General features: G+C 40.9%; 1 protein-coding gene across 1 annotated transcript in view; it reads left to right on the plus strand.

Annotated features, from left to right (window-relative positions):
• LOC110527195 (interphotoreceptor matrix proteoglycan 2) overlaps positions 1-2,404 on the plus strand; it is a 34,604-nt gene extending 32,200 nt beyond the window's left edge. The window contains exons 15-16 of the mRNA XM_036982499.1: positions 214-285; positions 873-2,404. Of these exons, the coding sequence (XP_036838394.1) occupies positions 214-247 (34 nt within the window). The 3' untranslated portion in view covers positions 248-285; positions 873-2,404. The remainder of the gene's footprint in view (positions 1-213; positions 286-872) is intronic.
• The last annotated feature ends 12,314 nt before the right edge of the window (positions 2,405-14,718 follow it).

A 14,718-nucleotide genomic window follows, 5' to 3' on the forward strand; every position in this document is an offset into this window, starting at 1 on the left:
GAGGCAAACAGACCAAGAGAAGGGAGGGGGTTGGAGACATAGGCCACATCCAACATCCCTCTTCGAGGCAGAAAAATAACATTTTAAAGTTGACAGGCATCCCCAGGGTTTAAGTGTTGTGTACTGTAGTGTGGTTTGTGTGCAATTTTGAGCCACTTCGGTCACTGTCAAAAGCCTGAATCTAATCTACTCCTGTTGTGTGTGTGCTGACAGAGCGCTGGACAGAAGAGCGAGCTCTGAAACATAGGAATGCTGGAGAGCCAGCTGATCACTGTGAACCTCAAGGTACTTTATTTTTGATTCCTGACATGTCTAGAATGGTCATAGAATAGGCCTAACCTTAGCTTGTCTTAAATATACTTTTGTACTATATTGTCATTGATTTCGATAGGCACTGTGTAGATGTTGTCTGTAGATGGTAGTAAGCCACAGTGTGCTGTCGTAGCTGGGTTTAATAGCTACAAACTATCTACATTTAAACTGTAAACCTCACTTCTGATAGATTACAAACTATCTACATTTAAACTGTAAAACTCCCTTCTGATAAATTACAAACTATCTACATTTAAACTGTAAAACACCCTTCTGATAGATTACAAACTATCTACATTTAAACTGTAAAACACCCTTCTGATAGATTACAAACTATCTACATTTAAACTGTAAAACTCCCTTCTGATAGATTACAAACTATCTACATTTAAACTGTAAAACTCCCTTCTGATAGATTACAAACTATCTACATTTAAACTGTAAAACTCCCTTCTGATAGATTACAAAACTATCTACATTTAAACTGTAAAACTCCCTTCTGATAGATTACAAACTATCTACATTTAAACTGTAAAACTCCCTTCTCTCTTTCCTTTCAGAAACATGCCTTTGTCTTTGACTTGAGAAAGAGGAAAGTGTCTGCTGTTGCCATGGTGCTTCTGATGGACTCTGCAGGATGACCAGATGAAGAGGATGGATATTTAAAGAACATCTTCTCTATGAGGCGTGATGTGTTGTGCTGTTGCAACGTGTCACTGACTCTGTTTCTATGACCTGATCTTTTTCTAAAGGGGGAGTGCACTGTAAATACTTTGATTTTTGTTGTTTCCATTTTTTTCTTTGGTTATCACAGCCATCACCTTATCCTATGAGCTAGCCTCCTGCTCAGCTAGCCATCAAACATCTAGATACAGTTACTGTCAAAAGGGTTTGCTGCATTGCACCTCTTACTTGCACAAATCTGTGAACAAACAACAAACAGACTTCAATTGTTTTGTCCTTAGTTAGTTTGGACATGTGGGTCCCTTCCTACTCTGTTCTCCCTAATCATGGTCTTCTTCAGTGCCTTCACTTGGTTTCAGTTAGCATTGTGGGGTGCTGTGTCCTGAAACGTAAAGCGGCTGCTGGCAGGACCCTTGAAGTTCACTGGATGTCACTGGAAGGCTACTGTCCTGCATGGAAACTAACTACTGGTTTAATCCATTTTGTTTCCACATAATTTCAACCCCCAAATTCAATGTGATGAAGTTGAACTGTTTGGAGTAGAAAAGAGAAATCAACGTAAGAGAATTTCAGATTTTTTTCTCATAACTTTGAACCTAAATCCAATGACTTGGTGACATTTTTTTGTTGATTCCACATTGAATTCACGTTAGTTGACAACTCAACCAAATGTAAATCAAAACTATATGTAGAACTGACATCTGTGCCCAGTGGGTACTGACTGGATGGCACAGGCTAACGCTATATAGCCTCCACTGAAATGATCTAATATCCTGGTTGCTGTAATTACTTGAACATGATTTTGGCAAAAAGTTGTAGATAATCAATTGTGTAGACATAAATTCATTGTGTATTTAACTGTTGGAATGAATATAGATTGATATACTGGAATTGTGATTGTTAGTTACCCCTTTTGGCCATAGCCAATAGCCCATGAAGACATGTTTCTCTGAGTTTTCTCATTTCTCAAATCTGACATCTGCTGCTTTGGGTTAGTCCACGTATCCATGACGATCCCAAGCAACCATGACGATCCCAAGCCTTTGTATATATCAGGAGTCGACTGTAGTCATCCACATGTTTTGAACCCATTGAAAAAGGGGTTAAATGTGTACGTTGTCTCTGTTGATGTGTTTTCTATGTTTTCTCATAGTTCAGAGATTAACGAGACAATGGGGTTATGATCTGTGTTGTGTATGTTAGACTTACTGAATGAAAGCCAACAGGCACTTTTTGTAATAAAATGTCAATATTTTTTACAATATTATAATGCATATGTCATTTTATCAAGCAAATCTATATTTATCAAGCCTTGATATCATTGTACACTGAGTATACCAAACATTAGGAACACCTTCCTCATATTGACTTGCTGTACAGTATTGGTTTGTTCTGGGATGAAAGTAAAGTGGCCAATGTCAATAACATTCCTTTGCTTTTGCTCTGTATATTTGAGGTGCAAACATTCTTGGCACACAGATCGCTCCATGCTGAATGAAGTTGACATTTAGGTAATCTTTGAGATTGGCAGTCTGCCTGCGTTGGACACAGCCAGTAGCTCACTTAAATACAGAGTGACAAGTAACCTTACCACACAGCTAAGGTCACACTTAAGAAAGATATTTGCTCAGTGTAGAGGCTTACAATGATTTAAAGTAACAATGACTTACAGTAATTAAAGTCCAACGTTGTTGGTGTTCTTGGACAAAACATGTCCACTGCCTTGCATGGAACACCCATATCCCCTCTGAGATCTTTCAGTGGTTTTACTCCACCCCCTGGAAACAAGGATAACCCTCTGATTTCTTCTTCCCTGTACAACTCCACTATTGGGTGTGAACTTCTTGTCTAGATAATTTATGGAACCATCAAACAAGTGAACCCATGTGTGGACAGGAAAATTATGGCATAATCAATGGACTCCCCAATGACATAGAAAATGACTTCCACTGGATGATGTTGTCGTGTCTTTGGCTATGCCGGATTAAGTGATATGACATGCTATTCTATAAAATAATTTATCCGTAATTAATATTACCTGATTGAGCTAATCATGTAAATGTAATTAACTAGAGAGTCGGGGCACCACAAAATAATATTTATAGAGCTGTTATCTTCTGAATAAACTCTTAAAGACCTAGTAATATTTTACATCAATAGCAGTCAATATTAATCTTAATCTTAATCTTAATTCAGTCTCATCTGAAAGTTGTACATTCTAGTTATCTTCATGAACCCTGGCAAGTTGAATCAGCAATACAAAATTGGGTTTAATTATTTATTTACTAAATACCTAACTAATCACACAGAATTAGACATACACATAATTAAATCATAACTTGATTACAAATTACGTCATAAAGGAAAACGTCCCTAGCGGGCGGAACAGATATGACAGCTTGTTACACAAAAGAAAAGGGTCTGGGTTTGAATGAACGAGCAGGAAGACTGAGAAACAAAGGAAGAAGCTGTGCTATTGTAAATACAGTATCGTATGCATTCTAAATTACCGCCCATTTGGAAAAGGAAAATGCAATAAATATTTACTCTGAGCTGTGCTTCAGTAGGTTGGTGGTAGATGGAAGGCCTTGTTGCCAAACCGAGTCCTTTGTCCTTTGAAGAATGTCTCTGGTGGTCAATTGGATACTTTGTGCTACCTACTTCCGGCGCCGACAGAGATGGCCGACAGAGATGGCCGCCTCGCTTCGCGTTATTTCTTACATTGGTACCCCAGGTAATCTTAGGTTTCATTACATACAGTCGGGAAGAACTACTGAACATAAGAGCAACGTCGACTCACCATCAGTACGACCAGGAATATGACTTTCCCGAAGCGGACCCTGTATTCTGCCTTCCACCCAGGACAACGGAATGGATCCCAGCCTGCTACCCAAAACAACGGTGTCGTAAAAGAGGCAAACAAATCGGTCTTCTGGTCATTCTCTAGACAACAAGGTTGATGAAATCCGAGCAAGGGTAGCATTCCAGAGTGACATGAGAGACTGTAACGTTCTTTGCTTCACGGAAACATGGCTCACTCGAGAGACACTAACGGAATCGGTGCAGCCAGCTGGTTTCTTCACGCAGAAACAAACATCTTTCTGGTAAGAAGAGGGGCGGGGGCATATGCCTTATGATTAACGAGACGTGGTGTGATCACAACAACATACAGGAACACAAGTCCTCCTGTTCACCTGACTTAGAATTCCTCACACAATCAAATGTCGACCGCATTATCTACCAAGGGAATTCTCTTCGATTATAATCACAGCCGTATGTATTCCCCCCCAAGCAGGCACATCGATGGCCCTGAACTAACTTTATTTGACTCTTTGCAAACTGGAAACCACATATCCTGAGGCTGCATTCATTGTAGCTGGAGATTTTAACAAGGCTAATCTGAAAACAAGACTCCCTAAATTGTATCAGCATATCGATTGCGCAACCAGGGCTGGTAAAACCTTGGATCATTGCTATTCTAACTTTTGCGACGCATATAAGGCTCTCCAACGCCCTCCTTTCGGAAAAGCTGACCACGACTCCATTTTGTTGCTCCCTGCCTACAGACAGAAACTAAAAGAAGAAGCTCCTGCGCTCAGGTCTGTTCAACGCTGGTCCGACCAATCTGATTCCACGCTTCAAGACTGCTTCGGTCACGTGGACTGGGATGTGTTCCGCATTGCTTCCAACAACAACATTAAGGAATACGCTGATTCAGTGAGCGAGTTAATTAGAAAGTGCATTGACTACGTCGTTCCCATAGCGATGATTAAAACATTCCTAAACCAGAAACCGTGGATTGATGGCAGCATTCGCGTGAAACTGAAAGCGCGAACCACTGCTTTTAACCAGGGAAAGGTGACCGGAAACATGACCGAATACAAACAGTGTAGCTATTCCCTCCGCAAGGCAATCAAACAAGCTAAGTGTCAGTATAGAGACAAAGTAGAGTCACAATTCAATGGCCCAGACACAAGAGGTATGTGGCAGGGTCTACAGTCAATCACGGATTACAAAAAGAAAACCAGCCCCGTCAAGGACCAGGATGTCTTGCTCCCAGGCAGACTAAATAAATGTTTTGCCCGCTTTGAGGACAATACAGTGCCACTGACACGGCCCGCAACCAAAACATGCAGACTCTCCTTCACTGCAGCCGACCTGAGTAAAACATTTAAACATGTTAACCCTCGCAAGGCTGCTTAACCAAACGGCATCCCCAGCCGCATCCTCAGAGCATGCGCAGACCAGCTGGCTGGTGTGTTTACGGACATATTCAATCAATCCTTATCCCAGTCTGCTGTTCCCACATGCTTCAAGAGAGCCACCATTGTCCCTGTTCCCAAGAAAGCTAAGGTAACTGAGCTAAACAACTACCGACCCGTAACACTCACTTCCGTCATCATGAAGTGCATTGAGAGGCTAGTCAAGGACCATATCACCTCCACCCTACCTGACACCCTAGACCCACTCCAATTTGCTTACCGCCCAAATAGGTCCACAGACGATGCAATCTCAACCACACTGCACACTGCCCTAACCCATTTGGACAAGAGGAATACTTATGTGAGAATGCTGTTCATCGACTACAGCTCAGCATTTAACATCATAGTACCCTCCAAACTCATTATCAAGCTCGAGACCCTGGGTCTCGACCCCGCCCTGTGTAACTGCGTACTGGACTTCCTTCCACCTGGGCCGCCCCCAGGTGGTGAGGGTAGGTAACAACATCTCCACCCCGCTGATCCTCAACACTGGGGCCCCACAAGGGTGCGTTCTGAGCCCTCTCCTGTACTCCCTGTTCACCCACGACTGCGTGGCCATGCACGCCTCCAACTCAATCATGAAGTTTGCGGATGATACTACAGTGTAGGCTTGATTACCAACAACGACTAGACAGCCTACATGGAGAAGGTGAGGGCCCTCGGAGTGTGGTGTCAAAATAACCTAACAACAAAACAAAGGAGATGATTGTGGACTTCAGGAAACAGCAGAGGGAGAACCCCCTTATCCACATCGATGGGACAGTAGTGGGGAGGGTAGTAAGTTTTAAGTTCCTCTGCGTACACATCACGGACAAACTGAATTGGTCCACCCACACAGACAGCGTCTTGAAGAAGGCGCAGGAGCGCCTCTTCAACCTCAGGAGGCAGAAGAAATTCGGCTTGTCACCAAAAGCACTCACAAACTTCTACAGATGCACAATTGAGAGCGTCCTGTCGGGCTGTATCACCGCCTGGCACGGCAACTGCTCCGCCCACAACCGTAAGGCTCTCCAGATGGTAGTGAGGTCTGCACCGGGGGCAAACTACCTGCCCTCCAGGACACCTACACCACCCGATGTCACAAGAAGGCCATAAAGATCATCAAGGACAACAACCACCCGAGCCACTGCCTGTTCACCCCGCTATCATCCAGAAGTTGAGGTCAGTACAGGTGCATCAAAGCTGGGACCGAGAGACTGAAAAACAGCTTCTATCTCAAGGCCATCAGACTGTTAAACAGCCACCACTAACATTGAGTTTCTGCTGCCAACGCACTGACTCAACTCCAGCCACTTTAATAATGGGAATTGATGGAAATTGATGGAAAATATATCACTAGCCACTTTAAACATTGCTACTTAATATAATGTTTACATACCCTACATTACTCATCTCATATGTATATGTATATACTGTACTCTATATCATCTACTGCATCTTTATGTAATACATGTATCACTAGCCACTTTAAAATATGCCACTTTGTTTACATACCCTACATTACTCATCTCATATGTATATACTGTACATGTATATACTGTACTCGATACCATCTACTGCATCTTGCCTATGCCGTTCTGTACCATCACTCATTTATATATCTTTATGTACATATTCTTTATCCCTTTACACTGTGTGTATAAGGTAGTAGTTTTGGAATTGTTCGGTTAGATTACACGTTGGTTATTACTGCATAGTCGGAACTAGAAGCACAAGCATTTCGCTACACTCGCATTAACATCTGCTAACCATGTGTATGTGACAAATACATTTGATTTGATTTGTAGTAACGTCGTTGTGTGATAGACGGGATACTCTGTCTGTTCTTTCCTAAGCATCATTTGCAGCTGCTGTTGCTAACTCAACGGCTAGGAGGTATCAAGTTCAAACCATTCACAACCAACCAAAGCTCACGCTGATGTTGGCTTCGTTCTGTAGTTATTATCTTAACCATACTGACATCGGACCGTCGTCCTCACATCCTCGGAACAGGAGGTTATATTGTCGTCAAGGCTTTATATAGTGGAGCGAAAAGGGTGTGTCTGAAAAGTTTTATAACCCATGACTCTTCACATGGGTGGGCCACTGATTGAGCAGAGCCCTAACCTTATGAAAACCCAAATTCTCACATTTTAGAAGCTAAAATCACATTTCATCCCATCACGAATAATTTCATGTTCAAACATTTAAATTGAACAACAATTCCATGTGAATCCGATAACTCTGATGTGTAGACTTTCCACTGTAGAGTTTATGTAATCTTATCATTGATGAGAATGTCTCAGATGACAACCGAACTGACATCATATTCATTAAGTACCACTGCATATGTTGAATTGGTCGGATTACCAGAATATAGTTCATTTCCCCCCACCTTCTGATGTTCCCAGAATCTCTATGTTAACCAAGGGGTTTTCAAATGTAACATCAGTAGGGTAGAGAGAGGAAAAAGGGGGGAGAGGTATTTATGACTGTCATAAACCTACCCCCAGGCCAAAGTCATGACAATATGCTCGCTATGCCATTCTACTTCCAAAACCACAATGGCTTTAATAACAGCTCTCCCCCATGCATAGTCTCTAAGTATCCATAGCACCGATAGAAAACAGTGCTATCAAGTCTTACTAAGGGGTCCCAGTTGGGACACAGTCGAGTCACTGAACTACATGCACGTCAGTTGTGTTACCATGCAAAGAGGAGATTTATCTACCAGCTGTGCATTTGCTTGGGATTCAGCTCTAATGGAAAGGTCATCGGGTGTAGCTCAAATCTGATCATGTAGTACTTCTCCAATGATGTGAATGCCATGACGCCAATAGATAAGTGAATCATCCCTTTGATGGGCCAGATCACTTCCTGTTTTCTATGCAGAAATCATTCCACCATTTCCTGGTTGCTAAAGTTCTAATAGTTTGCCTAATTTCAGTTTGTGACAAAACAAGCAAGTATAGTGTAGAGAATCATTGTACCATCTAAACCGCTGTTGAACTATATTTTCCACAAACAAAAATATTGTTTTTTCACCTGTTTGAAGGTGGTGTGCAAAACCGAAAGTAAAAGATGCAAAACCCAAACTTAAGAATAGGAAGCATAGAAATAGCACACACAGAACAGATCTACCACTTCTCAGACTTTCTTTCAATTAGAATGACGCATCTACAACTCATTTATATGTGAATTTGGATGTGTCACCCACAAACCTACTTATTGCAGCTTTAAGTGTCTCACTCCCTTGAAAAATCGCCATACCTTTAATTTACAGCAATATCCCGATGACCTTGGCCACGTAAAAAGTGTTCCCTTGTCACCATTCCTTTTGACCCAATTCCCTTTTTGCTTGTCCTACCCAAAGTGATTTTGAGTGGTGTAACATCCTTACTTGCTTTGACGGTGCTGAAGTTTAAGAGTGGATCGGTGTTAGAAGCACCGCTCAGAGCCTCTACCCATGGCTAATCACATCCTGGCTCTAGGCCTGCCCAACACCATCATCAAAGTACACCATGTCCATAAAAGTTGTACACACGCACAGACACACAACGTAAAGATAAGTCCTTGCAGTGAATTTCAAAAAAGCACACTCAGAGAGGAACGTTTATTATTTATTTATTCAGGAAAACATAAAGCACACTCAGAGAGGAATGTTTATCATGGATAACATAAAGCACACTCAGAGAGGAATGTTTATCATGGATAACATAAAGCACACTTAGAGAGGGATGTTTATCATGGATAACATAAAGCACACTTAGAGAGGAATGTTTATCATGGATAACATAAAGCACACTCAGAGAGGAATGTTTATCATGGATAACATAAAGCACACTTAGAGAGGAATGTTTATCATGGATAACATAAAGCACACTCAGAGAGGAATGTTTATCATGGATAACATAAAGCACACTCAGAGAGGAATGTTTATCATGGATAACATAAAGCACACTTAGAGAGGAATGTTTATCATGGATAACATAAAGCACACTTAGAGAGGAATGTTTATCATGGATAACATAAAGCACACTTAGAGAGGAATGTTTATCATGGATAACATAAAGCACACTCAGAGAGGAATGTTTATCATGGATAACATAAAGCACACTCAGAGAGGAATGTTTATCATGGATAACATAAAGCACACTTAGAGAGGGATGTTTATCATGGATAACATAAAGCACACTCAGAGAGGAATGTTTATCATGGATAACATAAAGCACACTTAGAGAGGAATGTTTATCATGGATAACATAAAGCACACTTAGAGAGGAATGTTTATCATGGATAACATAAAGCACACTCAGAGAGGAATGTTTATCATGGATAACATAAAGCACACTTAGAGAGGAATGTTTATCATGGATAACATAAAGCACACTTAGAGAGGAATGTTTATCATGGATAACATAAAGCACACTTAGAGAGGAATGTTTATCATGGATAACATAAAGCACACTCAGAGAGGAATGTTTATCATGGATAACATAAAGCACACTCAGAGAGGAATGTTTATCATGGATAACATAAAGCACACTCAGAGAGGAATGTTTATCATGGATAACATAAAGCACACTTAGAGAGGAATGTTTATCATGGATAACATAAAGCACACTCAGAGAGGAATGTTTATCATGGATAACATAAAGCACACTCAGAGAGGAATGTTTATCATGGATAACATAAAGCACACTTAGAGAGGAATGTTTATCATGGATAACATAAAGCACACTTAGAGAGGAATGTTTATCATGGATAACATAAAGCACACTTAGAGAGGGATGTTTATCATGGATAACATAAAGCACACTTAGAGAGGGATGTTTATCATGGATAACATAAAGCACACTTAGAGAGGGATGTTTATCATGGATAACATAAAGCACACTCAGAGAGGAATGTTTATCATGGCTAACATAAAGCACACTTAGAGAGGAATGTTTATCATGGCTAACATAAAGCACACTTAGAGAGGAATGTTTATCATGGATAACATAAAGCACACTTAGAGAGGAATGTTTATCATGGATAACATAAAGCACACTTAGAGAGGAATGTTTATAATGGATAACATAAAGCACACTTAGAGAGGAATGTTTATCATGGATAACATAAAGCACACTTAGAGAGGAATGTTTATCATGGATAACATAAAGCACACTCAGAGAGGGATGTTTATCATGGATAACATTAAGCACACCTAGAGAGGAATGTTTATAATGGATAACATAAAGCACACTCAGAGAGGAATGTTTATCATGGATAACATAAAGCACACTCAGAGAGGAATGTTTATCATGGATAACATAAAGCACACTTAGAGAGGAATGTTTATCATGGATAACATAAAGCACACTTAGAGAGGGACGCTTATTATTCATTTATTTTGGATAACATAAAGCACACTTAGAGAGGGACGCTTATTATTCATTTATTTTGGATAACATAAAGCACACTTAGAGAGGGACGTTTATTATTAATTTATTCAGGATAACATAAAGCACACTTAGAGAGGAACGTTTATTATTTATGTATTCCGGATAATGTTTGAAGTAAAGATACAAATGTGCTCTGTGAGCATTCCCCTTTCAAGGATTTGGCCACGAGTGAAGAGGTGCTGAAGGAGATGGTTCACTCTTACACCACTGCACAGTGTCCTCTGAAGAACATCCTTCTCTTCCTCCTCCTCCTGAATCTCCTGTGGGCAGATTCTCCCCTAAAATGGTCAAATAAACTACATATCTCACAATGGATGTTACTGACCTTTGACAACTGACCCATGTCGTGGAATATTCTAATCAAGTGAGAGAGACTGTCATTTCTTCAAACAATCATCTTTATTCAATATCCATTAATTATTGCAATAATGACTGAAAATGCAACTGAAAATGAAAAAACAGATCTTACATAGGACCTAAAAATGGATGTTAGTCAGACTGGTTCCAACCTTCCTATAAGCCACCTTGGTCCATCTCCTGGTATCTGCACGGTGTGTTGTCTTACTTCCAACCCGGCTTAGTTTCCCAGATGCCAGGATGATGAGACAATGAGATGTTGTTCTAAACTCTTCCAGGCTATCTCTATCTCGGGTCACACACACACCACATCTTGTCTATGGAATGCCAACTTTAGGTTTTTATCACCAAGTTATTGTCAGCTCAAGCTATCTCTAGCAACACCCATTTTTTCTTGACCATATGCCCAGACTCTGCAGGAAGCTTGAGTAGAAACCATCTCTTTACAGAAACACAGAGTTAAACAGAACAGAAATGTCTTCCTATTTGTTAAGTATTAATAGTTAACTATTAATATCAAACAAACCAGGTAAATACGCAATGTTTCTATCACACCCATGCTACTTCTTAATCACAAAGATTTGAAAACAAATCTGACCCTGGATGTAGGGTCATACACTACATGACCAAAAGTATGTGGACACCAGCCCCCTTTTGCTGCAATAACAGCCTCCACTCTTCTGGGAAGGCTTTCCATTTGAAGTTGGAACATTGCTGCAGGGACTTCAGCCACAAGAGCATTAGTGAGTTCGAGCACTGATATTTGGCGATTAGGCCTCCTGGCATCCGCCAAACACAGATTCGTCTGTCGAACAGCCAGATGGTGAAGCGCGATTCATCACTCCAGAGAACGCATTTCCACTGCTCCAACGTCGGTGAGCTTTACACTACTCCAGCCGACACTTGGCATTGCGCATGGTGACCTTAGGCTTGTGTGCGGTTGCTCAGCCTTGGAAACCCATTTCATGAAGCTCCCGATGAACAGTTCTTGCACTGCCGTTGCTTCCAGAGTCAGTTTGGAAATCGAGGACAGACCATTTTCAGCACTCGGTGGTCCCGTTCTGTGAGCTTGTGTGGCCTACCACTTTGTGGCTGAGCCGTTGTTGCTCCTAGATGTTTCCACTTCACAATAACAGCACTTACAGTCGAACGGGGCAGCTCTAGCAGGGTAGAAATTTGACGGACTGACTTGTTGGAAAGGTGGTATCCTATGACGGTGCCAAGTTGAAAGTCACTGAGCTCTTCAGTAAGGCCATTCTACTGAAAATCAGTGGCGTGAAATACTTAAGTAGAAATACTTTGAAGTTCTACTAAAGTTCTTTTTTGGGGTATTTGTACTTTACTATTTATATTTTTGACAACTTTTACTTCACTACATTCCTAAAGAAAATAATGTACTTTTTACTACATACATTTTCCTTGACACCCAAAAGTACTCATTACATTTTAAATACTTAGCAGGACAGGAAAATGGTCCAATTCACACACTTACAAGAGAATACGTGGTCATCCCTACTGCCGATGATCTGGCGGACTCACTGAACACAAACGCATATTTTGTAAATTCTGTCTGAGTGTTGGAGTGTGCCCCTGGCTTTCCATAAATGTTCAAACCAGGAAAATGCTGCTTTGTTTAATATAAGGAACATGAAATTATTTATACTTTTACTCTTGATACTTAAGAATATTTGATCAATTACATTTACTTTTGATACTTATGTATATTTAGAACCAAATACTTTTAGACTTTTACTCAAGTAGTATTTTACTGGGTAACTTTCACTTTTACTTGAGTAACTTTCTATTAAGGTATCTATACTTTTACTGAAGTATGACAATTGCGTACATTTTCCACCATTGCTGACAATGTTCGTCTATGGAGATCGCATAGCTGTTGCTCGATTTTATACACCTGTCAGCACTGGGTGTGGTTGAAATAACCGAATCCACTAATTTGAAGGGCTGTCCACATACTTTTGTATATATATATATATATATATATATATATATATATATATATAGTGTACCTGTACTAATTCTGGTAGTGTTGATCTCTCTTCCCCTCTCTACCACTAGATGGCTCTTTACCAGTTATACTGAAGAACTGAAGCATGGTGTACAGTAGGCCAGGTATGGTTGGACATTACAGTAGGCTGGGTGTTAAGAAGTCTCCTCCACAGGAGTACCTGTAGTAGTGTGTCATGATCAGAGAGCACAAACACAGAGACATATAAATCAGGTTCAGGTTCCAGTCTGCATGGGGATTGGATACAGTACAGAATCAACTCTATGACAGGTGATGATTGGCCTACAGGCCCATTGCTATCAGAGCCCTCTTAATCCACCAATCAGAAGCCAGTAAATTCAACAATCCCCATGTTTTATACGATCACTTCCTGCCTACATGGTCTGGGTCTGAACTGTTCAGTGCTCGCTGTCTCCTGCATGGTGTTTCCATGGTAAGGAATGAATGAAGTGCATCTTAAAGTGCTTAGGGGGTTGGCAGTCCCTCTCTGCAGACAGGCAGGTCCCAGCACCCCCTCTTTCATAACATGCATTCCTTCATTGGCTTTTTCCTTGTCTGATATTTAGCAGTGAAAATAAGTATTCTCTGAGAATCAGGCTGCATGTGTCTGGGCTACTGCTATCCTTCTCACTGCACGTGTACCGTGAACAATCAGGGTATGAGCACGATTATTGACTAAACTGACTGTGTATTGGGCAGTGAATGACATTGAGAATATACAGGTAACTGCCAAAATAATGAAAACACTTGAGTAAATGAGGGATACAATGTATATTGAAATCAGATGCTTCCACCCAGGTGTGGTTCCTGAGTTAATTAAGCAATCCCATAATGCTTAGGGTCATGTATAAAAATACTATGCAGGCCATTGTTTTGGCTACCATGGCTATGCTCCCATAGGATGACAATGCTACCATCCACAGGGCACGAGTGGTCACTGAATGGTTTGATGTAAACCATATGCCATGGCCGTCTCAGCCCCCAGATCTTAACCCAATTGAACACTTACGAAAGATTCTTGAGTAGCGCCTGAGACAAAGTTTTCCACCACCATCAACAAAACACCAAATGATGGAATTTCTCATGGAAGAATGACATCACATCCCTCCAATAGAATTCCAGACACTTGTAGAATCTATGCCAAGGTGCTTTGAAGCTGTTCTGGCTTGTTGTGACCCAACGCCCTATTAAGACACTTTATGTTGGAGTTTCCTTTATTTTGGCAGTTACTTGTGTGTGTGTGTATGTATGAATGAATTAAGTACATGTGTGTTCTATTGCATGCATATGCACGTGTGTGTGTTTTATGTGTGTGTATACTGCACATTGTGTGTGTATGTACACACAGAGACCATGGTTTCCGTTGGCACGGTGCCTGGCCTGTCACTCATCTTGGGGTATCTCTCAACACGTTGGCTGTGCCGGCAACGAGGACAGAAGAAAGGCTGAAACAACAGCTTCCTTCCTTCTGCCATAATCCCAGTGCTGAGAGAGCAACTGTTGTCACCACCACACACTCCAATGAACGTCAAACAAAACCATGTTCTGAACAATTTCACCCTGTCCCATCTTGAGAGAATACACTGCTTAGAGGAAGAATACTGGGGGTGTCATTTGGTTGGTCGGTAATGACAAGAACTGATTGTCTTTG

This window comes from Oncorhynchus mykiss, chromosome 7 (assembly GCF_013265735.2).
Source record: "Oncorhynchus mykiss isolate Arlee chromosome 7, USDA_OmykA_1.1, whole genome shotgun sequence".
Classification (NCBI taxonomy): Eukaryota; Metazoa; Chordata; class Actinopteri; order Salmoniformes; family Salmonidae; genus Oncorhynchus; species Oncorhynchus mykiss.